The sequence below is a fragment of the Aphelocoma coerulescens genome, assembly GCF_041296385.1.
Source record: "Aphelocoma coerulescens isolate FSJ_1873_10779 chromosome Z unlocalized genomic scaffold, UR_Acoe_1.0 ChrZ, whole genome shotgun sequence".
NCBI classification, from domain to species: domain Eukaryota; kingdom Metazoa; phylum Chordata; class Aves; order Passeriformes; family Corvidae; genus Aphelocoma; species Aphelocoma coerulescens.
In genome coordinates this window covers 46,058,394-46,085,808 of record NW_027184085.1, presented here as the reverse complement: position 1 = coordinate 46,085,808, position 27,415 = coordinate 46,058,394, and the positions used below count along the sequence as shown (strand labels likewise).

The 27,415-nt window shown below is 46.3% G+C and overlaps 1 protein-coding gene across 1 annotated transcript; it reads left to right on the top strand.

The window, feature by feature from the left end:
* SLC49A3 (solute carrier family 49 member 3) lies at positions 1–24,612 on the top strand. Its single transcript, XM_069001409.1, has 10 exons — positions 1–138; positions 8,053–8,211; positions 9,096–9,315; positions 15,093–15,169; positions 15,287–15,424; positions 15,974–16,090; positions 17,643–17,795; positions 19,622–19,779; positions 20,836–20,948; positions 22,374–24,612. The coding sequence occupies exons 1-10, from the start codon at positions 10–12 to the stop codon at positions 22,526–22,528; spliced, it is 1,419 nt and encodes a 472-aa protein (XP_068857510.1). The 5' UTR covers positions 1–9; the 3' UTR covers positions 22,529–24,612.
* Positions 24,613–27,415: the final 2,803 nt, after the last annotated feature.

Sequence of the window (27,415 nt, the reverse complement as noted above, 5' to 3'; positions counted from 1 at the left end):
CGAGCCGCGATGGAGGGTGCCGAGGCGGCCAGCTTGCTGGGGGAGCGCAACCTGGGGCCGCCGGCCGAGTTCAAGACGTACCGGCGGCGGTGGTTCCTGCTGGCCGTCGTGTGCCTGCTGAACTGCTCCAACGCCATGGTGAGTGCGGCGCGGCGGCCGCCTCTCCCGCCGCGGGCAGCCGCTCCCGCAGCCGGCCTGGGGTTGGGACGCTCCTCCGGGATGGTGGGGAAAGGGGCGGCCGCCGGCAGCCCCGGGTGCCCGAGCGGCAGGCGGAGGCGCGGAGCAGGCAGGACACACAGCCCTTCCCTGCCGCCTCTCCGTGCAGCAGGTCTGGAGAGCAGCTCTGGCTGCTTCTGCTGCTGCGGAGGGAAGACAGGCTGACATGGCTCGCCGGAGCCAAAACTACCTCCTCTTTCTTCCTAGAAGCAGCCAGGCAACCCTCAGGGCTCTGCCCCAGTTCCTTGTCTCAAACCCACCTCCTCATCCTTTGAGCACCGGGACTCGGTTGTACGCGCGCAGTTCAGAGAAGCCTCAGCCTGGCACTCCCCCTCGACTTAGGGACGGAATAAGCTGCTTTTACTTTTGAACTTTGTTGTTCCGGTTACGACCTCGGCCTGCACGCTTTCCTTTCTGACCGGTGGGATCCGAGGGGTGGTGACGGGGGAAGAGCAGGATGGGGCGGGAGGGTGTGTGTGATCTCCAAGAGCACAGCAGGAAGTACCGCAGCGTCAAGTCAGACTGGGATGAAGCAAAATATGTGCTGGAGCACAGCAAAAGTTGCTGCCGAGTCCCCTTCGTAGGCCATGGGGAGACAGAGAAAGTATTCGTCGTCTGTGAGGGTCACATGTTTCTGGCCTGAGAATAGCAAAGCAGAGTTGAAACGCCGTGGGAGAGGAACAGGAGTTAACTCTGCTGCATTGCTGGCCTGTGACAGCAGAGTTATCTGGTCAGGAAAGAAGCAAGTTTCCTTTCGGAGTCTGTTGCATATACACAACACTATAGGAGTAATTCGGCACTGAACAGATGGTTGTATGAACTTCTTTTTGCCTACTCTTGCTGCCTTATTCTGAGAGACTTGAAAAAATGGGATGCCAGATCATACCCTACCTGTTGAACAGATTTAAATTAAGTTCAGTAGTTACAGAGATAAACCCATAAAGTTTCCTCTTATGAAGGCTTAGTATATGAAAAAGAAGCCCAGATCTTTGCTCATCAAGTCATTGAGGACATTGTTGATAATTATCAGACTGATGTAGAATTATTCATGTTCTTGAGGATTACCATGCTGTAAATGCAGGCTGTCTGGCAGACAAGATCAGGCACTGCAACCTGCAAACATTTAAATGCTTTGAAGGAAGATTAGGTATTCCATGATGCAAGAGTGCTGGAGCAGAGAAATAGAAAAACATAGTGAGAATTTGGCTGTATATGGAAAAAAAAAAAAAGTATGCACCTTCTCAATGGAAAATCATTATATCCTTTAAGAGTGTAAAAAAGTGTCCTGCAGAAAAGCCTCACAGCTTGTTTGCAGTTAAATTGGCACAGCAGAAGAACACGTGGCAAGAAATAAACCCACCCTGCTAGACGTGGACAGTGACAGCATGGGGGAAGAAAGCTGTACCAAGCCTTTTCCATGATGTCTTGTCAGATTTTGACTTTGATGAAACCTTAACAGTGAAACTGGAGGGTTTCTTAAACAGATCCTTCCATCTGCAAGTATTACTGCGTCCTCAGTGTGTTGCTGAAAACTTTGTAGCCCTGGAAGACTGACCTGTTCTGTCTCCTTTGTCTTTTGACAACTTCCTGACTTCCACAGTATTATTTTTCCGTGGTATAAAATTAGGCCAGAACTTTAGCACTTCAAAACTGTGTGCCTAATAAATATCCTAGAGGGGAATTTCTGTTTCTAAGCCATTGCAAAGATCTGGAATGGCAACTATGCTGACATATAAAGTATTAAGCAAACATTTCCTGATGCTAAAGTTTCTCCTAAATGTTCTGGATAAAAATCACATTAAAATGGAGGGAGTGGTTGAAAGTCCATGAAATCAAAGTGGCTGGTTGCTGTTTAAAAGTTCCAGATGAAAAGATTAATTTACCAGTTCTGTGGTGTCAAAAATTGCCCTGCAAGTTAAGATGTGTCCTCAGTTACTGTGAAGATGTTGCATACAGCGCTTTGTTCTATGTACACCTCTCTCAGGCTATCTGCAAATGCCTACAGTAAGGACACATGACTTTGGAATTGTCTGACTTGGACCTCATTTGTTGGACCAAGATTCCAGAATGATGCCTTGTATTCCCCACTCTTGTCCATATACGTGCAGTTTTCTATTAGTGGCCTTTGGTGTCACTAAAAGCAGCAATCAGAAGACAGTACTGAGTGCGGGAGACTGTCACTGTCTGGAAGACAAAGTAGAAGCAGCCTAACTGCAGGGACAGCACATTTGGTCATGCAGCAAGGGCAGGCTGAGAAAGGAGTATTTCTTAGTTCAGTCTGGTTTAGAGTGTGATTGAGCAAAGCCAGACTAGACCATGTGGTGACGAAAGGGGCACCCTTCCCTATGTCCTCCCACTCCGCTTCATTGTGTGAAATCCCTTCATTAACCGCAGCAGAGTGGGGTTAATATGATACCTCTATATCCATATCTATATTTTTACACCAACGATAAATAGCCCCTTACAGCCCCTTACTTGTGCCTTTATTACTGACCCGAGTTTAAAAGCATCTGTCTCTCCCTGCTGCACAAATTGGGTACTACCTTAGCAGGAATTTATTCTCATTTCCTAAATAGGGCTAATTTTTAGCTGACAATACATTGTAAGAAACTCCTGCCTTATGTTTAGAAGGCTGTAAGCAGGCATCATCAGCATGAAACACATGGTGCCCGAAGTCCTGGGCAGAGAGGATGTTCTGACCACAGCTAAGCTTAGATAATTTATCCTCAGCTGTCTCTTGCAGTGCTGCTGATGGGGGGGTGACATAACTCTGCCTGTGGTTTCTTCCCAGATTTGTTTTGCCCAACTTATGCTGTGGTTCTGAGTGTGGTTTTTTTCATCTGAAGACTTAATGTTTAAGAGTATTCATGGTGTGCTCACAGCTGCTCTAGCATTAAACTGTTGAAGCAAATAGCTCCTTCCTTCTTTGCTCCTTCCTGTGAAGCTGAACAGGTGGGAACTTTGTGTTTCACAGGAGAAACTTTCTGTGGCTTCAGAACTGGGGACACAGAAAGAAGACAGAATGAAACCAAGAGTGTTTACTGCCCAGTTCTGTGTTCACCAGTATGAGCGTGCTGGGGAGGAGCACTGGAGCAGGGGGTTGGAGCTGGCTCACACTTGGCCAAGTGGCTCCTGACTCACCAACTGGAGGACTTACACCACCACTTAGTGTACTTGGGAGAGGAAGGAGAGCTGCACAAGTGGTGCCTGGCATGCTCCAGGGCAGGGTGCACACACTCCTCACCCACACCTGTCTGCCCCTGCAGTGCCCCTGTAGATACGCGTGCGCACACAGCTGCTGCTCTTTTTTCCTGCCACTTCTCCTGAGAGCTGTAGGGGCTAAAAGAGACATCTTGGCAAGGATCTGGCCTTTTCTGAAGATCATGCCTCTGTCCTAACATCCTAGACTCCTGTGTCAGCATGGGTGCCTTCAGCTGAGCCCAGGGGCTATTTGCTTCCAAACTGTGTGGCCCTTTTAACCTTGAAGATGAGGACTCTGGTGTAAGGGCTTCATCATCCTGTCTCAGGGGAGAAGGAGGCAGCATCCATGTCACAGAAAGACATCCTGCGTCACCTTGTAAGCAGTGTCCAGGTGCATGAAAGAAAGCATGCTGGAGTTGGCAGAATTGCTGTAGGCAAAGCCTGTGGGACTGGCAAGCTGTGCTAGTGCCTATTACGAAGCAGAAGTTCCCATTTAATGCAAGATATTCCCCTTGGCTCCTCCCTTTAAAACTGTACATAAAAGGTACTGCAGGGGCATTGCTATGGTCTGGTCAGCTATACCTTATGCCAGACAATGAAAGCACTCCTTATAGCAACCTTTGCTAGCTGATACTACCACTGACATGGCAAAGGGGCCTGATTTCCACCCTGCTTGATTGCATATGTTTGCCTTTCTTCAAATGTTTTGCTTTCCACTATAAGAATCTTGATTTGTTCATGAGGAAAGTAGGCATTGGTTACCAGTTTGCCTTTTGTGAAGCACATGCTTGACATTGCTTCTGGCAGGGCTGCACCTAGTTATATGTGTGATGTATCAGTATATCATTACTGCACTTTGAGCTCCAAAAATCTTGCGTCTGTCATGTATGCTGCCTTCTACAGCTCACACTTTTTGCTTACCAAAGTGTAGAGTGTGTATGCCTTCAGCCATCACCTTGCTACCTTTGCAGACAGAGAACTGGTGTCTCACAGCCCACCAGTAACCTCCTTCAGAAATGGAAGGAAGGACGAGCACTGGGATCCCTTAGAATGGGTGGAGGGAAACCAGATCCTGCAAGTGAAATAGGTCCTGGAGAGTCTGTGTGGGAGTGGAAACAGTAAAGGCAATAGGGTGGAAGAACTGAACCAGGAGAAGATGGAGTTAGAAGGGGAATGAGCGCAGGAGGAAAACAAAAGGATTTGGGCTGATTCTGGGAGGAAGAGGGTGGGATCATGTCTGGGAATCAGCTAAGAATTTACAAGGATTTCAGAAAGGGCAACAGAAAAACTTAGAAATGGAATCAGGATGAGAACAGCTGTAACCTGTTTTGATTACAGGAATGCCCATGCAGGCCTGCAGTTATCATAGGGTCATGATCACAGAATGGTGTGGGTTAGAAGGGACATTAAAGATCACCTAGTTCCAACCACTCTGCCATGAGCAGGGACACCTTCCACTAGACCAAGCTGTTCACCCAGCCTGACTTTGAACACCTCCAGAGATGGAGAGTCCATAACCTCCCTGTGTAACCTGTTCCAGTGCCTCACCAACCTCACAGTAAATTTCCTAATATCTGATCTGAATCTACCCTCCCTTATTTTAAGGCCACTCTCCGTTGTTCTACCACTATTTCATTGTTAAAGAAGGTGTGGAGGGAGCCTTCCTGTAATTGAGGATATAGGTAGACTCTGGGTGGAAAACACTTCTTTTCTTCTAGTGTGGGGGCATGTCTCCCCAGTCAGCCAGCTGTGTGCAGTGGGAGTTGCAGCTGTACTCCAGTGTAAGCCAGAACAGGCTTATGGATCTTCAGGGACCCTTCTGTTCTCTTCCTCAGCTGCTGAGCACAAGTTTTTATAGTGAAGAGTGTGTGCTGGGGTATGTCTTCCAGACCAGACTAGCATGCACTGGAGCTTTTGCTGTCTTTAAACCCAGAAGCCACAGTGAGATGAACATATTTCTAAGGCTTGAGCTCAGGAGAGGAATGTAGGAACTAAAATTCCTGCCTTTGGAGAAGAAACAGTATATTATCACGCTGGCTGTTCCATCTTTAGAGCTTACAGGACTTTGACCTCACTAGAAAGAGCTGCATCTTCTTTACCTGTTCCACTTGACGGGACTTACATCAGGGCAGACACTGTGTAAGTACCAGCCTTGGCAGTGCAAAGTTTCAGAAAAACATGTAGGATAAGGGCTCTAGCTCCCAGCAGAAGAGCTTACTAACTACTGTGGGGGAAGTTAACGTAACTGGGAAAACGAAAAGCAGAAGGTGGCATACTCACTATTTCCCTGTGTAGGCAAAACTCCACAGTGCCGCCTCTTTGTTTCAGGGGCATTTGGTGGCCTCTCTGACTACAGCTGCAGCTTGAGCTCCATTGCCCAGTTCTGAATTTCTCTGTTAGAGCAACACATGGTAAACAATGAAACATACTTTTTCTCTCCAGACCCATAAATAAACCCACTTCCTATTCTGAGGGACAAGCTCCGTCTTGGAAAGGCTGCAACTTTCCACCCTTTGTGCTCTCACATGGATATGCTAGAACTGGAGCTCTTGCTCAGGATAGGAATATGGGGCAGCTCACATGCTTGGTTTTCTGCAAGAAATGGTTTTACTACATCTAATGGAATTGTGCCAGAGTGCTTGATCCCAGATCACCTAGATGCATACAGTCAGTGAACACAAAATGCTGTGCTCTGGCTTGTGGCATCACTTTCCTAATGATGTAATGCATGGTTGAGCATCTTGTGTAGAGGAGCAGGTAAAAATGTACCTGAAGCTGGCTTACAAAATGTGTCATCTCTTTAATTACTGTTTCCTGGTACAGTGTTTCATCACCACCACCCCCATGTGGAAGGCGTTGAGGAACCCAGAACTGCTATTGCTGGAAATACACAGCTGGGGTTTCTTTAGCAGCAGTTTAGCATCCCATAAGCAAACTAATCTTCATGCCTTAGTAATGCTTGTAACATCTAAACAGTTACATTAGAATTAAACATTTTAAGTCTCATCACAGTCTGATGGAAGTCTGGGAAGTGACCTGAATTAGCCTCCTTGTTGTCTAAGAGTGCAGGTTCCTTCAGCAGCTAGCATCTTCATTCACCTGACTGTAGAAACTGAGTAAACACCAAATCCATCCCCTAGCAGACCCTTGACTGATGTCACATAGGTGTGTCTGAGCCCAGCATGGTGATGTGAGCTTTGAGCTAAATGCAGGAGATATGGCATGGCAGCTCCTTCCAGAGAAGAAGAAAGGGCTGATGCTAGGAGTCCTTGCAAGGCTACTGATAATATATTCAGAATTGTTCTGTTACTACCATTTACTCATTGCATCCCTGCTAGGAGAAAAGCCTAGCTAAAGAATGCATGCAGCTATTCTCAAACAGTAACTCTAGGGAGAAGAAAAGTCCATCTCCCCTTCTGCTCCTGTCTAATGTGGTAGTTTTAATTGTCCCTAGCATGTAAGAAAAAAAAAATGAACACTGGAAATAACAAGAAGCAGATTGTTCGGACACACCTTCCTCTGAGCTTACCCAAGCCTTTTTTAGTTACACATATACACCACATCTGATGCTGGCTGCAGGATGCTGGCTGCAGGATGCAGGCCGTGAAGAGGAATCTTGTAATGGCAGAGGGGAGTACCTGGAAAGTGACAGTGACTGGAATTCTTTTGTAGAAAGCTGTAACTGAAGTTTTTGTTCACATTTCTACAAACTTTATAACCTTGAGTAGTCAGCAGCAGCAAGATCATCTTCTAACAGTGGAGTAGCTCACATCAACATTATTGAATGGTTAGGCCATTTGACAGGTCAGACCAGTCGTTTTGGAAAGCACCAGGATGCATCTTGGCAAAGAATCTACAATAACATCCTCTAATTTGTAGTATCTCATTTTCTTTCTTGTGCATGTGAACTCAGAACCTGATTTTAGGATCAAGCAGGTCTCATCGTTCCTGTAAGAAACCAGAAGCAGACAGGAACTGTGAAATCAGTGTCTAAAACAACGTTTAGGGAGCTGTGTTCAGATATGTCACTGGAAGAAAAATGTGGGTAGTTGTTGAAATACCTCTTCTGTGTGTACCTCTCCCTGTTATGTCTTCTGATACATTAAATAATGCAATTTCTAGGTCCTTTTCTAACTGTTGAGTGTGTATAGGAAAGCAGGGAATAATCTATCTCTTGGGTGACACATCATAAAGTTGTTCTTACAAGACTACATCCAGCCGTTACAAATGGAACTGAAAATACAAGTCCGAGTTTAAGAGGATCTTAGCTGCAGAGGTGGCAGCTTCTGTTTTGTTTATGCTAACACAGAAGGATTCCACGTGGTTTACATCAGGTAAGTGCGTGCACCAGGGCCAAAATGTTCAACATGGGGTCAGAAAAAGGTACTGACTTCTGCTTTTGCCAGCCTCCACCATCAGGACTAGGGGATTGGGGATGAGGCAGTGAAATGGACGGGGTGCGCTGGGCCAAGTAACTGCAGACACCAAGGGTTTGAACTTTTATTATCAACCTTATCAACCTCTCAAGGAGAGACTAAGACAGCAAGCCTATTCACAACTCAGTTTGAGAGGATGCTGAATTTCTGTTCCATTGGAGGTGTTCATGCTTACCCATGTTTGGTCTCTATTCTGCAGCTGTGGCTGACGTTTGCTCCTGTGGCTGATAAGACAGCTGCTTACTTCCACATTTCCTTGGAGACGGTCAACTGGCTCTCAGTGGTGTACCTACTCATCTCAATCCCATTTGGTCTGGTGGCAACATGGGTTCTCGACAGCGTGGGGCTCCGATGTGCTGTGAGTTGAAGTGTTCTGTTTCTCTGAGGAAGTTACACCTAGAGAGAGGTAGCAAGATGCACAAAGCACTAACATACATGCTTTGAATAGGAGTCTTTCCAAATGCTGCAGAAAATTAGCACGTTGAAAGCTCTATCCTAGTTCAGTAACAGCTGTCACATCACCTCTGTGGTGATGGTGGAGAGAGCAGTGGGAAAAGTCAGAATAAAGTTGCATCCCTGCTTGCCTTTTCCAGCTTTAGTTTTCGTTGTCTTAGCCAACTGACAGGGATGGATCCTTTGAGCTGACTCTGTGAGAGCTTTCTGCAATTGCAACAGATTTGCTGTGGAAAAGTATTGGCACCACAATTTTGTTGGCAGGGCCAGTTTAAGGAATAGCAGGGCAGAGTGCAACCAAGAGACCCCTGTCAGGTCAGAGCTAGCTCTAGGCTGAGCCAGCTTGGGATCTCTACACAGTCCCAGAATTGTGTTGTGGAAGGTGGCACTGAAACATTAGCATGCTAATGATACAGAAGAGCATTTGCAGGATCTGTAAGGTGGATGATTCATTGCCATGATCTTTGGTTTGTCACATCAAAATATGGGTGATGGTGCAAACTTGCCAACAAGGTGTAATTAGTTAACCTTGGATTTCTCATCACTGTGGTTCTTATATGGGGTCAAGACAGCCACCTTGCTCCCTAAGGAGGCAGGTAGGATCAGGAGCATCTTGCAGTGGGTAGGAGGGGTGGGGATGGTCTGCAGGCAGTGATTACTAACACCCAGTGTCTCCTGTGGTGCATTAGAGACCCTGCTCTTGCTAATCTGTTGTTTTAAGTTCTGCTTAAAACTGCTTAAAAGTTCAGGCTTCAGCACACAAACCCTGGCTGTTTCTGCTCACTACAGGTGGTCCTGAGTGCATGGCTGAACATGGTTGGTAGCATCACCCGGATGTTCAGCGTTCTGAAGTTCCTGAGCTTGGGTTCCCAGAGTTACTGGTACCTGTTTATTGGGCAATGCTTCTGTGCATTAGCACAGCCTCTTATCATCTTTTCACCAACAAAGCTGGCAGCACTATGGTTCCCAGACCACCAGAGAGCAACAGCAAATATGATTGCATCAATGTGTAAGTGATAGCTGCAAAGTAACGTTGCTGCCTCACAGGACTTGCTAGCAATTTGTTTGCCTTTCAGAGGCAGCAGGCAGAGGAAGTCCTTTGTAGTACAGCCATTTGCCCTTGCAAATAACAGCTCCACCCAGGAGTCTTGTAGCCACATGCAGCAAAACAGGGGAACAAGAAGTGGGTCTAAGCCACATCGAGGTGCAGTATTCAGAATAAGCCACCCAGACTCCTAACCTACTTCCTCTCTTCCAGGACCAGGTTGTCATCTTGTCCTAAATATCACAAAGGTTGAGGACAGCCCTTAATGTTAACAAGTCTTTAGTGGCCTTAATTTTGCAGTTTCTTAGGAAGGTGTCTTAAATTGCATTGTAGTGCCAATGGTCACAATTGCCAAAGTCTGTAACTAGATATAGGTGAGGTGAGGCTGCTGTGACAATTTTGGCCACCAGTTCATCCAGTAGGAAGGCTGAGCACGTATTCCTAATTGGTATGTATGCACACACAGATAAAATATACTTGTCTGTCCACACAAACATGTTGGGGATGCTAAATGGCAGGACTATCCATGCAGAAAGCACACCTGTATTGCTAAGTGCCCGGAAGCTGGGAAACGGGAGGAGAGGCACCGGATAAGCTTGCTCTAATCACATTCCTCTCTTGGCTCCTTTGGGCACAGATAGAGACAGGATACTGCACTTGATAGACCTGTTTCCTCCTTTCATGTGACATTTTACCCAGCAGCCAAAGAAATCTCTTCCTCTTTTTTCCAAGGACTTGAGAGGTTCCCCAGAAACTGGGCTGGTTCACTGGCTTCACAGTACCTGCATGTGTATGGCAGCCCCATCTGTCCTTCCCTCAAAAGAGCCAGCAGCCACCTGCCCTCTCCATTGCCTTGAAGCTGTAAGGAAGGGTCAAGCATGGGGAAAGAAGAGTTCCCCTATGCAGCTTTCCCAATGCTGCTGCTAGACTAGACGTGGGCACTGTTGTTCAGCAGGAATGGATTTAGTCTCAGAACGAATAAATTATTTTTGCGCTGCTTTTCCTAGAATAGGGTGGACATGATGACTCACCTCATTTTCCAGCGCTGAGACAGACCTTCACCTTCCCTGCTGGACAAGGAGCTCTGTTGTCAGTGTGGCACGATACAAGCACTACCAAGGAGCACTGTGCACTCAGTGCTGCCCTGAAGGACCCCAGCCTGCAAACAACATGCTCTTTTTAAGTGAGAGAGCAGCCAGAGAAGCTGAAGAGCATTTTGTTCACATAGCATCCTCAGTCTATACAGAACCAAATGGATCTAACTAGGACAAAGAACAAACCTGAAGAGCAAGGAACAGTGGAATCCCAAGACCTGAAGCTGTTCAGTGTTTGCCATGTTGGGATGTCAGAGTGCAGGCTGAATGGGCTGTGGTTGTTTGCTTGTTGCAAACTTGCATGTGGCTGTGTGGAGGGCTTCCATTAATAATGCCTGGTTACACCTATAATGTCTGCTGTACAACATCAGGATTTAATTTCAAAAAAATTTAAGTACTGTTTGGAAGAAGCATCTACCACAGCTCCAGTCATTTAATCCAGTGGTTAATTACCTCATGGCAAATGCCAACATGCTACTTCTCATCTCAATGCTCTTTATGCCCCATCTATTCATCTTGTTGCACCTGTCTGTCAGGTAGTTACGGAAAGAATCAGCTTGTCTCTTCTTTCTCTTGAAAGACTGAATAGCTCCCACCCAGCAACTTTACAGCCAGATTTCCCTTTGCTTCTTCCCACTTGTCTCCATTCTTCCTGTTGCTCGCTTTTTGTGTCATTCTGCTCCAGTTTATCAGTGCCCACTCCCTGTATAATTAACAGAGCAGCACTCAGCATTCTGGTACTGTCAGTATCAGTGCTGCATACAGAAACTGGCCCTACAGCCTCCTGCTATTAATGCCTATGGATAGGCTTCCCTGGGCTTTTGTGACAAATACGAACCTTGCACCCAGGATTCTGCTGAGCAGCTGAAATTACTATGATTCAGCTGTCATAATGATTAATGACTCAGCTCTTGAGTGTTTGCTCTACCCATCACTTGTAGAGATTTACTCAGAGAGAAGCAGTCCAGGGCCAAGAACTCATCTCCTGTTAAGATCACGAGAATCTCTCCTGTGTCAGAAGTAGAAAGAGTTGCCTGAGTCCACTGGAGTGACCTCTGCTTCATCCACAGGAGTCTTCATTTACTGAGGTCTGTTGGTATGTCATTTTCTGCACCATGAAAAGTTTCAGTGCATCAGCATCACTGACCACAAAACACACAGCCCCACTGCAGAGTACTGCAAGCTAGTCCACCAGGACCCCTGGATCATAATGTATAGTTGAGTAACTCCAGTGACCTCCTTTCCATTCATAATCTAGGCTCGTGTAATTGCTCTTCCCAGGAAAACAAGGCAGCTGAAACTGTGTAATTACTCAGGTGGTCCCCAGTCCTTTCGAATTTAGCCCAGTGCTCACATTTTCAACCCTCATCTATACCTTCTGGAACTGCTTCAGCATGTTGATAGTTCATGGAAACAGCTGACTAGTTTACAGGCAGTCCCCTAAAACACCCAGTTGCATTTAGCCCAACAGAGAAGACATGATCTATGTCCTTTGAAACTGTTTAATTGTTTCCATGTATTTAGAAGCAGGTCGTATTTCACCAGCACCATAAGCTAGCACTTTCCCAAGCACAGAGTAGAAATACAACAGTTGTGTGCTATACAACTATTAATGATGCCTCAGCATGATTATAGAACAGACAAGGTTGGAAGGCATCTCTTGGGATCATCTTGTCCAACCCCCTGCTCAACCAGGGTTGTCTAGACCAGGTTGACGAGGTTTATGTTGAGTCACATTTTGATTATCTCCAAGGATGGAGGTGTGGCAGCTTATATGAGCATCTTGCTGAACAGCTATGACAGTAAAAAAGTTTACATTCAGGTAGAGTTTCCTTTGTTATGCTTTGTACACCACTGAGAAAAGTCTGGTTCCATCTTTATAATTGCAGATCAAGGTTCTTTTCTCCAGGCTAACCAGTCCCAGCTGTCCCAGCCTCCTTAGGTATGAGAGATGTTCCAGACCTTTAATCATGTCTTTGGCCCTTGACTGGACTTGCTCCACTGATTCGGTACTTTGTGTCGAGGAACCCAGCATTGGACTTGCACTCTGTATGTTTCTCACCAGGGCTTAGTAGAGGAGGAGGATCACAATCTTCCACATGCTCCTCCTAATGCAGCCCAACACGCTGTTTGACACCTTTCTGCAAGGATGTATTGCTGGCTTATGGTCAACTTGCAATGCACCAGGACTTCATGTCCTTCTCTGCGAAACTGCTTTCCAGCAGCTTCTCCAGGCTGATAAGTCCCAGCTCTCTTAGTGTCTCCTCTGACAGAAGCTCCAGTCCTCAAATCATCTTTACTCTTTTCTGGACCAGTTAATTCATGTCTCATTCACACTGGGAACCTGAGAACTGCATGCAATACTCCAGATGTGGACTTGCTAGTGCTGAGTAGAGGGTAAAGAGCAGCTCCCACTGACAACACTGCCTAATGCTGAGCCCAGGATTCTGGTGGTTTTCTTTATCAGAAGGCTGTGTTGCTGGCTCACGGTCAAGTTGGTGTCCACCAGGACCCTCTACCCACACCTCCTCTGGTCTTTCTCTGCAGAGGTGCTTTCCAGTTGGTGAGCCTCAAGGGATACTGGTGGATGAGTTATTATTCTTCGCCAGGTGCAGCATATTATATTTCCTTTAGCTGAACCTCACAAGGTTCCCCTCTGCCTATTTCTCCATTCTGGTGCAGTAGCTTTGAATGGCAGCATGGCCATCTCTTCTGCAAGGCACTCCTCCCAGTGTCACATCATCTGCAAACTAGCTGTGCGTGCACTCTGTCCTATCACCCAGGTAAACTGTACGGCCCCAGGATCAACCTCTGGGCTGCATCACCGATGACTGGCCTCCAGCTGGTCTTCATGTCAATGATGACAATCCTCTGGGCCCAGTCATTCAGCTGCATTTCAGTTCATCTCAGGTCCACTTGCCTAGCCAGTACTTCATCAGCTTGTCTCCAAGGTTGCTATGGGGACAGTGTCCATTGCTCTTCCCTTGTCCATTCAGCAGTCATTTCACTGTATAAAAGCTACCAGGTTAGTTAAGCATTTGTCCTTTTTACCTTGTCACCCTTCATGTGCCTGGAAATGGTGGCAAGGATTGGTTGTTCACGACCTTCCCAAGGAACAAGTGAGACTGAAAGGCCTGGAGTTCCCTGGATTCTCCTTGTTCTTCTTAAAGATGGGAGTGACATTTGTTATCTTCCAGTCCTCAGGAGCCTCTTGGAGTTGCTGTGGCCTTTTGAAGGCAACCAAGAATAGCCTTGCAATGAAAACAATATGTTGCTTCAGCACTGATGTATCCCATCAGTCCCATGGATTTGTGTGTGACTGGGCTATTTAATGTTCTCCAACCTAATCTTTCTCCATTGAGGGTAAATCTTCATTGCTTCAAACTTTACCACTGGTCTCAAGGCTAAAGGTCAGTCTTACCAATCACAAAAGAGGTGAAGAAGGCATTGAATACCTTGGTCTTCTCTGTGTCCTTTGTCACTGAGTCTCCTGCCCCATCTAGCAACAGGCTCACATTTTCCCTAACTTTCCTTTTGCTGCTAAAGTATATAAGGGTGCATTTCTCACTGCTCTTCACCAGACTGACCAGGTTGGCTTTGGCTTTCTCAACCCCATCCTTGCACACTAGTACAAAAGCAGCTTTACATGTTTGACTGTTTGCAGAACATTGTCTTAACATTAACAAATTGTCTCCTGCGGTTTTGGATTTTCTGAAGCTGAGTCCCAGGGGTGCTGCTTCACACACTGCTCAGCTCCAGCCCCATAAGAGTGCAGCTGCCTCCTCCAGTACAAAACATGCAAGATTCTCTGCTGTCATGTGATTTTTGTAGTGGGTAGCAAAGATCAACTTGTATACCTGCCTGGCCTTTGCAAAGGAAGTATAAAGGCTTGAAAGGCCTCAGGAATTATCTAGTGTCACTTTAGAGAGCTGTTATGCTGTTCATGGCCTTTTGACAAAGAATACCAAGAGCATCCTGGTGACCCTCATAAAAAGCATTGGCAACAGCTTGAGGGAGGTCCCCTGTCCACATGTGAAGAGCTGTGTCTGGTTGTAGATTCCTGTATATAAGAAGGACATGGACATATTAGTGTAAGTGCAATTAAGAGCCACTAAGACAATTAAGGGAAAGGAGCATCCGTCATGGCAGCAGAGGGGGTAGGAGAGCTGTGGCTGTTCACCCTTGAACAGGGGAGTCCTGTACACAATGTATACATGCCTAATAGCATAGGGGAAATTTAGAAGGAAAAGCACCTCTGTAACTCCTGCTATGTAACACCAGGACAGATGACATGGTTTCGCCCATCTTAATTTTGTCCTTTCAGCTTGACATTTACTGAGGCAGCCTTGTGAGGGTGAGGACATCACAGTCCATAGTTGAAAAACAGTTTACAGGAGTTGAGAGTTGAAAGGAAATGGTTTTACAGAACAGACTTCATGGGGGTGAGACAACAGATGTGGTAACAGTAAGACTACACAGTCAGCTTCTCCAAATGCTCCCCTCCTGGTTCTCCATATATATGCCTTGTTTGTCCTTATTCATTACACTGCTGCACACTGCAGCTGTGGTGCTGGCAGGCAATAGGGGTGGATACACAATTCTGACTGCTTGCATGAAAAAAAATGTTTCTCTTTTATTTCCTTCCAGCCAATCCCTTGGGCATTCTTATAGCAAACTTGCTGTCACCGGCACTAGTTCCTGAAGGAAAGCACATTCCATTGATGGTAAATGAAAACTGCTTTAATCAGTCAGCTGGGCTGATTTGGGTTCAGCTGATTTATTTGTTCGGAGGTGGTGGAGCTGGAAAGACTGGTAACTTAACTTGTTCTTTTGTTGTGTAGCTGGGTATTTATGCTGTCCCAGCAGTAACAGCCTGTGCTCTAGCAACTCTGGGGATTCACGAGAAGGTCCCACCAACGCCTCCATCAGCCAGTGCCACTAACTCCAACTCACAGCCATTCTTCACTGGGCTCAAAATGGTAAGTGTTACAGCAAAGGGACTGCCATGCTGGAGTGACGGATGCCACCCTGCAAGACAGGGAGATGCTGAAGGATCTGCTTACAAAGCAGACTCTGAATGCCACTCCCCCAAACCTGCCATGAAAAGCCCCTTGAAGGAGATCAGGATCCCTTCCTTCCCCAGCAAGCAGAACCTGCTCACAGCAAAGCTGCAAGAGATGCTATCTGACCATGTATCTGTGGGCTGGCTGCCATTCAGACAGCTCAGACAGGCGCACTTGGGCTTATCCAAGAGGAGCACACAACTTGAGTCTTGTGAACAGATGTGGTGACAGGTAGGATAGCACATGGCAAAGCGAAGGAAGAATTTGCGCACTGAAGAGCTCCTTCCCCCCTACATGGTCCCCATTGTAACTTGTCCTCTGGCTGAACTGACAGGACAAAGCCATACTTTGTCAATCATCATGGGGTTACCTTGTCAGCATTTTCAGTCAGAGCCACTGACCCTCAAGTCTGTTGTCACAGCCAGGCCTTTTTCCTCCTCCACTTACATTAACTTCTTTTTTTAGCTCCTGAGAAACAAGCCATACATCATCCTGGCAGTGTGTTTTGGAGGAGGAATTGGGATGTTCACCTGCTTTTCAGCTCTGCTAGAACAGATCCTTTGTGAAAAGGGGTATTCAAATGTGAGTCTTCTTCCTTCTCTCCCCATTTTCTACATCATGATACAATCAAATTGATTAGCCCTCATAAAGGACTCCGAGCAAAATGAAGACAATTGAATATGCTGCAGTCTCATATCTTACTTGCTCACGTTATCTAATATAGATTAAGCAGTACATTAATCCAGAACACAGTCAATCTCTTAGTATAATAGATGACCTGCATTTTCATTACTGCCTGCGGCCAGGCTCCCACTTGCAAATGAAAAAAATTTTAGTAAAAAAGAATACTGTGATTTTTCTAAGCCACTCCAGACCACTGATGTCTTTGCAGCCTTCTGTCATTATTCCAGAGTAGAATGGGGCCCAAGCAGGCCCTAGAGGGAAGCTGAAGGCAGGCTGATGCAAGCACCTTTTCCTCTTTGCACAGACTTACATGAAGCCAGGGCAGCAGAAGAAATCAGTGGTACTGTGACAGCTTCTTCCCCATCCTTCCCATGACACCAGCCAGGTGCTGCTTTTACAGTTCATCACAGTATGTGCACAGCTGGTTACTCCTGCGCTCTCCCTCCTGCTTATTAGGAGGGCCCTCCCAGTTCAGGTGTTTCCCCTCAGCAGGCTACACTTCAGTCCTGTTGCTTGTATCCCCATGAGCCTTCTGTTAAAACACCTCTCCAGCTGTTATACATGCACATGTACATGTCTGTTCTCTGTCCACTGCCTCTTCACTCCCAGATCTGATCTCTGGCTCAGGTCTCCATAGCCAGGTCACATTTTGCACACTCTGCTGGCTTTTAACTGGAAACCTCTTCAGCCTTTCAGCCTTGCTTTCTGTGCATCATGATTTTGTCTCTATGTGACTGACTTGTCTTGGCCCTTTAGCCCAGAGAAGCTATTCCATATACCTTTTCCTTCCAGTGCCCCTGAGGGTCCCGAAAATGTTTACCCAGATTTGTTAAAAGCTTCTTTGCTTTCAGGATTGCTGTCTGCATTTGAATTCTTAAGGAGCTGAGGAAGTGCTACAAGCAAAGGGCAATCACTGCAGGCAACAAAGCATGTACCCTATCCTAGCCACTGCTCACTGCCTCTCTAATTAGACTTTGACACAGCCGGTGTCTCCTGTAATGTGCTTTGGGTGTGCCAGTGCAGGTCCCTGGTAAGAAAATGGCCAGGAGGGTGATTATAAACAGCAGCAGGTCCCAAGGCAGTTGGGCCTGTTGCCACCAGTGTGGACAAAGCACCTGATTGCCCCTGGAAGAACCCAGTGGCTCCAGGCTGGAGTATTTAATACCAGGGAACTGCTATTGCTCTGCATCCAGCCTCCCTTAATGGGTGTACAGAGACTTGTCATCCTTTGGGAGTGCTGTCACCCTGCTGTCCCCACACACTTGTAGAAGTATGTGGACTCTGTTTTTTGCTACTCAGAGCCCTGTGAAGGCCTCAGCTACTGCAATGGGCAAGGAAGCTTTTCCTACCTCAGTAAGTGAACCACTGGTAGCTGGCAGATGGGTCAGTGACATTAAAACCTCTTTCCTAACTGCTCTAGTTTCTCATTATTTATTTTTCTGCCCTCCAGGATTTTGCTGGCCTAAATGGTGCACTGTTCACTGTGTGTGGTTTGTTGGGTGCTTTCCTGCTAGGCATGTATGTCGACCGGACGAGGAAGTTCATAGAGTCCACCAAGATTAGTTTCTGTCTGAGTGCACTTGCCAGCATCATGTTTGCAGTGGTGAGTTCTCCCTTGCACTGTGCCATTCCCATGGGCTTATTTCTGTTGCCATCTGATAAATGACCACCTTAAATCAAGATCGTTTGATGTCATAGTTTTTATTAAGCCATGTGTTATGCTTTGGGATTATCTCTCTGGGCTAGGAATATTTTAAAGAAAAACCCTTTACTGAGGATTTGAGTCACTGTGGAGCCTGAGACAAACTGATTTGGGATAAATTGGCATAATTCTACTTCCCTGTGCTGGATCACCATGTTTGCTTTCTGACTCCCGAGACCATTCTTTCGAAAAAAGGAAGGCAATTGCTAAGTATTTATCTTACAAAAATGAACAAGAATGTCATGTTTTCCCAACACCTGCTTTCAAGAGTGGTGGTGTCAGGGTTGTAACATCAGTAGAAAGGACCTAGTTACATTCTAGTTCTGAAGTAGTTCCTTGAGGGGAACAAGAGAGAAAGAAGAGGAGAAAACTTGAATTCAGCTAGGAGAGGAATGCACAACCTGCAGACTTTAAACCCATGGGGCCCAGAGTACAAATACTGCAGTCAAGCACAGCCATTGCCAATGGGAGCCATCACACAGCAGGAATCTGACTGTGACACACAGAACTCCCAGCACCGCAGAGGACCCAGAATGGGGCAGGTTTCTGCTTTCCCAGCAGTCTTATGCTGTGCATCTCTCTTGTGTGATGAAAAATCCAGACTTTCATTAGAAGGTGATCACACCCTTTCTTCAGCCAAGACTTCTCCATTTGGAAGAGACAGACAAATACAATGCCTTAGTCAATGTAGGACAAGGTGCCTAAAGCAAACCTTGCATTTTCCCCTTTCATGTTCTGGCACTTGTTTTGAGGATGATCTGAATGCAATACAGCTTGCCTGGACTCAGTTAAAGCACTGAGTAGGCAAAAGGCTGGGTTAGGACCAACAAGCAAACTTAATCCTCCTCCCCTTCCGTCCTTCACCTTCATCCCATACAGATGAACTACTTGTTCAAAGTAGTAGAACAAAAATTGCCCATTCAAATCTGTTTGATCCCTTTGCACTTTGAACTTAGATTCCAGACCTACAGAGTATTCCCTGTCTTAACCAGTCAAGCTGGGCCAGGTCTGCTGCTATGCCAGGACAGACACCTCATGTTTTTCTGTGGGAATTTATTACATGGTTAAGGAAAGAGGTACCAACAGCGTGGCTGCAAAGTACTTTGTCTTTACTAGCATTGGCTGGACAAGGTCATGCTCTTTTCTCCAGAGTTAGAGACCAGGCTGTTCTAGGCACTAAACTAATCTCCAGGTTTTGTAAATGTTTCAGGTAGTTTTTTGTTTGCTTTTTGGTTTGGGTCTTTTGATGTTAAAATCCCAGTGTTACAAATGCATGTCTCTGATTTTCCTTATTACTGAGCTACAGCAAGCCAGAATTCTCACACATAACCCAATACAAACATAATTTTGAAAATGTTACTTTGCTTTGGGAGGAAGGTGTGTGTTTCACGTGGCCCTAGAGAAATGTTGAACACACTCCTGGTAAGTCACTGAGTCAAGTTACAGTAGTACAACCAGGACTTTGCAGTATACCAGTACAGCAAAGTACACCAGTGCTTTGCAGATAATTCTGCTGATCCTCTCCTTACTTCAATTCAACAGATAGCTCTCCATTTTGTAGCCTTTTGTTGACTCTAGAGGGTTGAAAGTAAAAAATTGATTTCAGGAACAGGTAGGGAATATACTGGTGAGTCATCCCCTGAGACTTCCTGCAGGGTAAGGATTCAGAGACTTTCTGCACAGCAATGCTGACATTGAGACTTTGGTATTGCTTTTTTTGCCTACAGACTTCTCGGTTCAGACATCAAGCCATCATGTTGGCCATCACCAGTTCACTCTTCGGTTTCTTTGGTTTTGCCATCTACCCCATTGCCATGGAGCTGGCTGTGGAGTGCTCCTACCCCGTGGGAGAGGGCACATCTACAGGCCTGATTTTTGTTGCAAGGTAAGCAGGCAGATTAAATCCAATTAACAGATGAGCTTGGGTTCCAACACGCACACACACACACACACACACACACAGGGGTGTGGGTGCAGACAGAGAAGAGCATGGACATCAGTGCTTCCCATCCTGCTTAATGCTTTTCTTGTGTCTGTGCACATGACTGTGGCAAGGGGGGAGCTAGCTGGCTGAGCCATAGAGCTGAAGAGCTATATGTTTTAAAACAAGAAGGACTATGTGGAAGAGGTGGAAGAAAAGCAAGAAGGAAGATGAAGGTCTCCCTTGCTTGGCACAAAGCATAATTTAACCCTGCCCAGCACCACCTGCCTTTGAAGCAGGTGGGGGATGCATGCCTGAGAGAGGCACCCATTCACTCACAACAGTACAGGGACAAGTCAGTTCTCAGTGCTTTGCTGAGGGACATGGGGCTCATCAGTCACAACAGATGGGACAGTGATTGTTCTTCCTGTTACACATTTACCTGCCTAGGGCCAGCTCTGGACTTCAGCAGGAATGACTTGCTAGAGCTCTAAGCTGTGACACAAGTGTTCTGGAGCCATTGGTTTGTGTCAGGTGGAGATGCAGCAGCAAGAAACATCAGTCAGTGAGAGGTATCAGACACTGCCTTTGAAGGCTGTTGTCTCTCACTGGCTGTGGACTTAGTGACGGCTGCCAGCCAGCTGTGATTGAGGAGGAGGCTAAAGCCATAGCCTGACTTCTTTGTATCCTCAGTCCTACAGTGAGAGGTGTTTCCAAGTCTCTGCCCAGTGAATATGCCTCAGCTTTTTTACAGGTGTAGTTCAACATCTGCTCGCCTTCAGAGGGAGTACATAGTGATCCTGTCACACTGGCCCTGTGTCTGGAGTTGACCTGGACACCCTGTGGGCCAGAACGAGTTAACCAAATGCTTGGGCCAGAGGAATCCAGTTGTAGCTTTCTCTGCCAGAATGACCATGCTCCAGAAAGAGGCATCATTCTATTCCAGCTGGGGAAGGTGGCCTTGTCTGCAGTACTGGTAACTCAGACAAGTAACAAGTGCATGTTGGGTTCTCCCCACAGCCAGATTGAGGGTGTGATTTTAATGATTCTTCTACAAGCTCTCACCGTCCATGTTTCTGAGGATCCATTCTCCACCTGCACCCTTGACCAGGGTGGAGCCCTGGACTGGACAAGTAAGTATGTCCTTGGGAAATGATGCTGGACACTCGGTTGCACCCCATGTACTCCCCATTCTCCACCAGGTCTCAGTGTGAGGAACCCTGCAAGTCTGATTTCTATTGTAGTGTATCTTCTAACCCCCTCTCCGAACCTGATGGTGCACTCCTTGCTGCTCCTGCTAAACCAATCCTGCAAGATTGAAATGGGAAGAACTCTAAGGTGCCATGAATGCCACTGCTGGCTCTGGGTTAAAATTTCTCTTGCGGTCACCCTGCAGAGACCTGAGTTTCATCAAGCTAGAAAGTGGCTGTTCTGAGGGGAAGACACTGTCCATGTAGCATAACCAGGGCTGGTTTTCATATCAGAGGCCAAGGTTATAAATGCTTTGACTGAAAGCTACCTCCCTTGCTCCTGCATACACAGCTGCCTGTGTTTGTAACATACTCATACAGCTTTGTTCTGACTTACTCCAAATTTCCCTTTCTTTCCTAGCTGGTCAGGAGAAAAGACAGCAATTTAGATGAACAGGAGTACATAAGTGTTTTCAATGCAGGCTAAACCCTAGTCTTGATCTCTCAGCTGGTTCACATTCATGTAATACACCTGGAGACACTGTAAGCAAAGGCTGGCCATCACCTATTAAATATATCCTGCTTGCCTGAGCAGAAACTCCCCAGAACACGGTCTACTAACTGTAAGGGATTGAGGCTTCATAATAACTGTCCCCAAAAAGCAATTTGACTGCTTAATCTCTGAAAGCCTGCAATTTGCTATCAGAGCTGAGTCTTGGGATTAGATACCCTTTCTGATTCCTTTTGTGGTCTGATACATACAGATAAACCTATGAAGAAAGGGATAGAGATGTTTATTTGGGACACTGGTGAAATGAGAACTACTTCCAGGCTTTTAGATAACTTTTTCTTTCCATTCAGAAAAGATTCTTTAAACACAAATTTGTTGTTAATAAAAGTTCATGTTTAGTGAGTTTTTCTACACTTTGCTCTCAGATGATATAACAAGAAGCACTACCTGTGAGGACCTGTTCTCATACAGAATGCAAGTGATTTCATTCAATCTTTTTTGTAATGTTGTTCACCGCCCCACAAGACACACGTGTACACTTACAGAGAGACACACACTCCTACAAGCACAATGTGTACGCTGGTGTAAGACCTCCAGCCTGGGGGGGTCACACAGGATACAGTGTTTTGGAAACCTTCCACATTCCACCTAAATACTCTTCCTATTCCAGTGTTAGGTAAAGCAAGATTGGTCTATTACCAAACTGGTAATGTCCCAGTGTGGTCTGCACCCTGTTCTCAGGGGTATCCCTTGGGAGGAGGTCAGACAGATGGTGCTGTTTTGGGGAGGTGACCTGTATATTTCTGCACCAGTGGGGAGTTTTGGATTCACTGCCTAAAAGTGTATCTCTCTTGCAGCTCCGGTACTGGTGCTGGCTGGCCTCTGTAGTGGTATGGCTTGTTTCTACGTCATCTTCTTCCATACTGACTACAAGCGGCTCCGTGCTGAGACAATCGGTGCTGATTTGGTCAAGGCAGAGGATACAGCGACAACAAATGTTCCTGAATCCTAAACAGGCCAAAAAGGGGATGCAAAGGGCTAAGGACTCAGACTTGTGGGCATGGACCAATCCTGAGCTGGTACACTGGGATATCCGTGTCCTGTTGCGTAACAAGCAAGGACTAGAGCAACTGGCACCTTTGCTGTGCATCCCTCAGTCTTGTATTTATTTGGGGATCTGGGCTGTGAAAGAAAGGCTGTCCTGTCAGAAAGGTCAAAGCGGGAATGGACAACTATGCACACAACTGAAATTTTTAGCTGACTTGATTCAAGCTAAAGAAATGTTACAGTACAGGGTAGCATCAAACTTCAGCCATTTTTTAATTTTCATGTACATGGATCAAGGGTGAAGGTTTTCAGAAAGACAGAACCCAGTGGAAAACTTTTATTTAAGGGCTGTGGGTTCTTGTACAGCATAACAACTCTTCCACTCTGGTTGGAGCTAATTGTGCCTCTTAGCTAAAGGGCAGTAGACACTAGAGCGTCATTCCATTCCAGCAGGGATGTGTAAGTATGTGACCTGTAATACAAGTCTGTTACAATGAGTCACTTTATCTTCTCCTACAAGAGAAGAAAAGCCTTGCCTGTAGTGCTGCCTATAAGAGAAGATATCAGTAAGCAGCAGAATTAAATACAGCAGCATTTCCCACCCCCCTCTGGCTCCCTGCTAAATGCTGAGACATTCAGGATTAACTTGTTTCACTTGGGATTCTGTTTCTCCACCTCTCTTGCAATTTCAGTGGTTTAAGTTTTCCATAAGAAGATGAACTTACTGGTTTAGTATTAAATTAGTGTGATGCTCTCCTATAGAGCATCACTCTTCGGGCAGTGACACCGTAGTGCCTGGCATGGTGGAAGCCGGCAGAAGAACTGGCAAAGGTGACCCTTTAGTGCAGGGACTTGTCATAAGTTTCTGCAGGTGACAGGGGCTTTGTGGGGGAAACCAAGTAAGAAACAACATTAACACCTTCCAGTTCTCTCTGCAACTGACATCTGTTCTTCAGTGCTAGAAGGGATGGGAAGTGACACAAAAGATCCCATTTGGAGTTCAGTTACAGTGACAATTACAGTGGCTACAACTGAATTTTTCATTTTACAGTACCTCCACAGCAGTGTAGTGTCCTGCTTTGGTGTTCAGGTCTAGGTGTACTCCTGAGAAATTCTTACGTTGTAACACATAAGTGGTTAAAAAAAAAAAAGATGGGATTTTGTGATGCTTCTTACCATATGTATTTCAAGGCAATCTGAGTATTTGCTGATTAAGGGACCTTGATGCAAATTGAACCTGTGACTAGCTTTATCCACTCCAGATAGAAGATGATCCCAATGCTGAGGAACATTGTACAAGAGTTCTCTCAGTGTCTGATTTCTCTTCCCCATTAGCAACTGGAAAACTTTGCTGAGGGACAGCAAAGTTTCCCTTTGTAAAACACCTGTTTGCATCCTTCTAGGGAGCCTGCTCATTCCTACAGCTCCAGCCTTGCTCTCACTAGTAAGCACTGATATTTGTCAAAAGGAGCAGGAAAGAAGTCTGAAACCAAAGTGAAACAATAGTGTTTAAACCTGTCAGAGGAATGATATTAGCTGCCTTTTGCAAAACTAACTGCTCAGTTCTGCAGCCCTGGAACTAACACACCAAACAGATTAACACTAAATTTACCTTCCACTTTTGAATTCCACTGTACTGGGAAGCAAGAAGCACTTGATACTTTATAATTTTATATATTTACAAATGTTTATGTTTTTTAATAAAGGGTGGTTTTAGAAAAGATTAACCTTTTCTCACTGTATCAATCTTTACAAAAGTATTTTCTGGATGCAAGGATGTGTTGGATCTGCTATGCAGCACAAAGCAAAGGCCCCTGTATTTTTCAGATGTCATTAACTTGTGCTTACACTGCCAGTGTGTGAAGTATAATCTCAAATCCCAAGAATTACCATGTGAAATTAGCTGTAGGTTAAACTACAGTTAGCTCTATTTTGAAGAATAGGTTAAAGGAGTAAGGAAATACTGCTGGCAGTTGTCTCCAAAATCTGCTGTTGCCTTGGTCAGAGTCTGCCTTGCACCAGCTGAGACACTATTATCTTTTTATCCAAGCAAATAAAAGAGATTCTAAAAAAGGGAGATTTTTCTCTTTGCTAATACATGAAACATAAAGGTGTGTGAGGCTCTTTCTGGATTCCTAATGAATAGTTCCTCCCTCCCTGTATGGTTTGTCATACCCTGACAGCGTGCCATAAAGGCATGATGGCACTGCCAACAGTGAGGCCAGGCAGCTCATGCAGGTACCTACTATTGCACCATCAGCTGCTCCTGCTGGCTCAGCTAACGTCATGTTTTGTGTTTAGAGCAAAAGAGGCTCAAGTGTCCATGCTAGTCTGTAAATTACCACCATAGCTGAAGCAGAAGTCAAAGGAGAGGAGATGGGACAGTTTTGTCTCTCATCCCATCACAGCAGTGGATCAGAGAGAAGCAATAGGCACGGATACACAGTCTTGCTGTGGCTGCACTCTGAGGTCTGCAAAGCAGCCTCTCCCTAGAGCAGTTCTGTCTGGGTGGGAACAGCAGCCACCACCAGAGTAGATAGGGCAGACCTCAGATTGCAGGAAGAGACACATTTTTCCTGGGGCAGGGACAGGCAGCAGACCTGCCTGCAAAATGTGTGCACAGGTGGTGCACGTCCTGCAGCAGGTGGCTGAGCTGCAGAAGGCAGTGAGAAGGCTGCATAACATCAGGGAGACTGAGAAGGCATTAGATAGCTGGTTCCAAGCACAGCCTGCAATGGCCCCGTAAGCTGACAACCAAATAGCTAAAGAAACCTCACCAGCACACAGTTATGGGAGGGGTCTAATAGTGTAAAAGAATGGAGGCTTGCCAACAGCAAGGACTGCAGGAGGAAGACTCTCCCCTGAAGCCTGAAGTGCCCTTGCACTACCACTTTGTTGCTCTGCAGACTGAAGAGGAAAGACCTGTCACATCACAAGAGGCACCAGGGCTGAGTTAGGCAGCCCCATCTGCTCCCACCTGACAGCCAGCACAGCTAAGAAAAGGCAATGGGTGATAGCAGTAGGTGACTTCTGAGAGGCTCCGAGGTACCCATTTGATGAGCTGACATGCTCTCTAGAGAGGTGCTGCTTACAGGGGAGTCGTAGCAGGGATGTCACTGAGAGACCACTCAGCCTTGTACAGTCCACTAAGTATTACACAGTGCTGTTGCATCAATCCTCCCCTCAAAGGGAAGGTGTTTGAAAGGGCCAGTCAGACCTGGCAAATCAACAAATGGTTACAGGCTGGTACCACAGTCAGGGTTTTGGCTTCTTGGGCCTCATGACACACCTTGAGAAACTGGGTGTACTGAGGGCTGATGGGGTCCATCTGTCAGAGAAGGGGAAGAGCATCTTTGGCCATAGGCTTGCCAGGTAGGTGAGGAGGGCTTTAAATTCACAGTGTCAGGAGATGGGAACCTCAGTCCATCTTAGTCCTTCCAGTCTGATGGCAAGTCAGCAAGAGCTGCCCAGAGCTTGGAGCAGGTCAGGAGGAGAATACGTGGAAAGTCACAAAGGAACTCCTGACACTCCAGCCAGTAAAGTGGCTTCATCAGGGACTGAACTTAAATGCCTTTGTGCAAACACACAGCATGGGGATGAACAAGAGGAGTTAGAGATGGGCTAACAAGCATCACAGAGGTGTAGTGGGATGGCTCCTACAACTCAAGCATTGGAATAGGAGGTTACAGGCTCTTTTCAAAACAGGCAGGAGAGACAAAGGAGGAATGTTGCTCTCTGTGCCAAGGACATGCTGAAGTGGATGCAGCTCTGCCCTGGGATGGATGAGGGCCCAACTGAGAGCTTATGGGTCTGGGCTAATGGGCAGGCAGGGACAGGTGACATTATAGCAGGGGCCTGCTACAGGCTGCCTGACCAGGAACACTGAGAGGATGAGTCCCTTTATAGACAGGAGCAGCCTCACATTCCCAAGCTCTGGTCCATAGGGGCGACTTGAAGCACCCTGACAGCTGTTCAAGGGACAACACAGCAGGACATAATCCAGCAGGTTTCTGGAGCACAATTATAATTTCCTTCTCCAAGTGATAGAGAGGAAGAAGAGGTATAGTGCAGGACCTTGTTCTCACCAAGAAGGAGAGGCTGATGCGGAATGTAAAGCCCAGGGGCAGTCTTGGTTGCAGTGACCATGAAATGGTGGAGCTGGAGATCTTCAAGGCAGTGAGGAATGCACACAGCAAGCTCACTACCCTGGACTTCAGGACAGCAGATTTTAGCCTCTTCAGGGGTACAAAGGGATAAAGTCCTGGAGGGAAGAGAAGCCCAGGAAAGCTGGTTGATATTCAAGGATCACCTCCTTCAAGCTCAGCAGTGATGCATCCCAGCAAGGAGGAAGTCAGGCAAAAAATGCCAGGAGGCCTGCGTGGATGAACAAGGAACCCCTGGACAAACTCAAACACAACAAGGAAACACACGGAGGATGGAGGCAAGCACAGGTAGCCTGGGCGAAATGCAGAGAGACTGTCTGAACTGCCAGGGATCAAGTTAGGAAAGCTGTGTTGATTTTACATGGCGTGGTTTTTGGGAGCAGGGGAGGGGCACAGAAGTGGCTTCTGTGAGAAGCTTCTAGAAGCTTCCACCATCTCTGTCAGAGCCTATCTGTGATGGCTCTGAAGATGGACATGCTGCTGGCCAAGGCTGGCCTAATTATGAAAATTGAGATGATGGTAACACTTCTGTGATAACATATTTAAGAAACCAAAACAAAGGTGGCAGTGCAGTTTTAATTCTAGCCAGTGAAGAGGTCAAAACATGTGAGCGAAACAACATGGAGACAGTGAGAAACCTGACAGCCTTCACTGAGCTTTGTCTGCCACTGAGGAAACAGAGGAAAAGA

Excerpts from the sequence above, each read along its gene's own strand:
- SLC49A3 (XM_069001409.1), top strand. The coding sequence starts at position 10 with ATGGAGGGTGCCGAGGCGGCCAGCTTGCTGGGGGAGCGCAACCTGGGG. Across the intron at positions 17,796-19,621 it reads CCAGCATCATGTTTGCAGTG|ACTTCTCGGTTCAGACATCA; the intron begins GTGAGTTCTCCC and ends TTTTGCCTACAG. Across the intron at positions 19,780-20,835 it reads GGCCTGATTTTTGTTGCAAG|CCAGATTGAGGGTGTGATTT; the intron begins GTAAGCAGGCAG and ends TTCTCCCCACAG.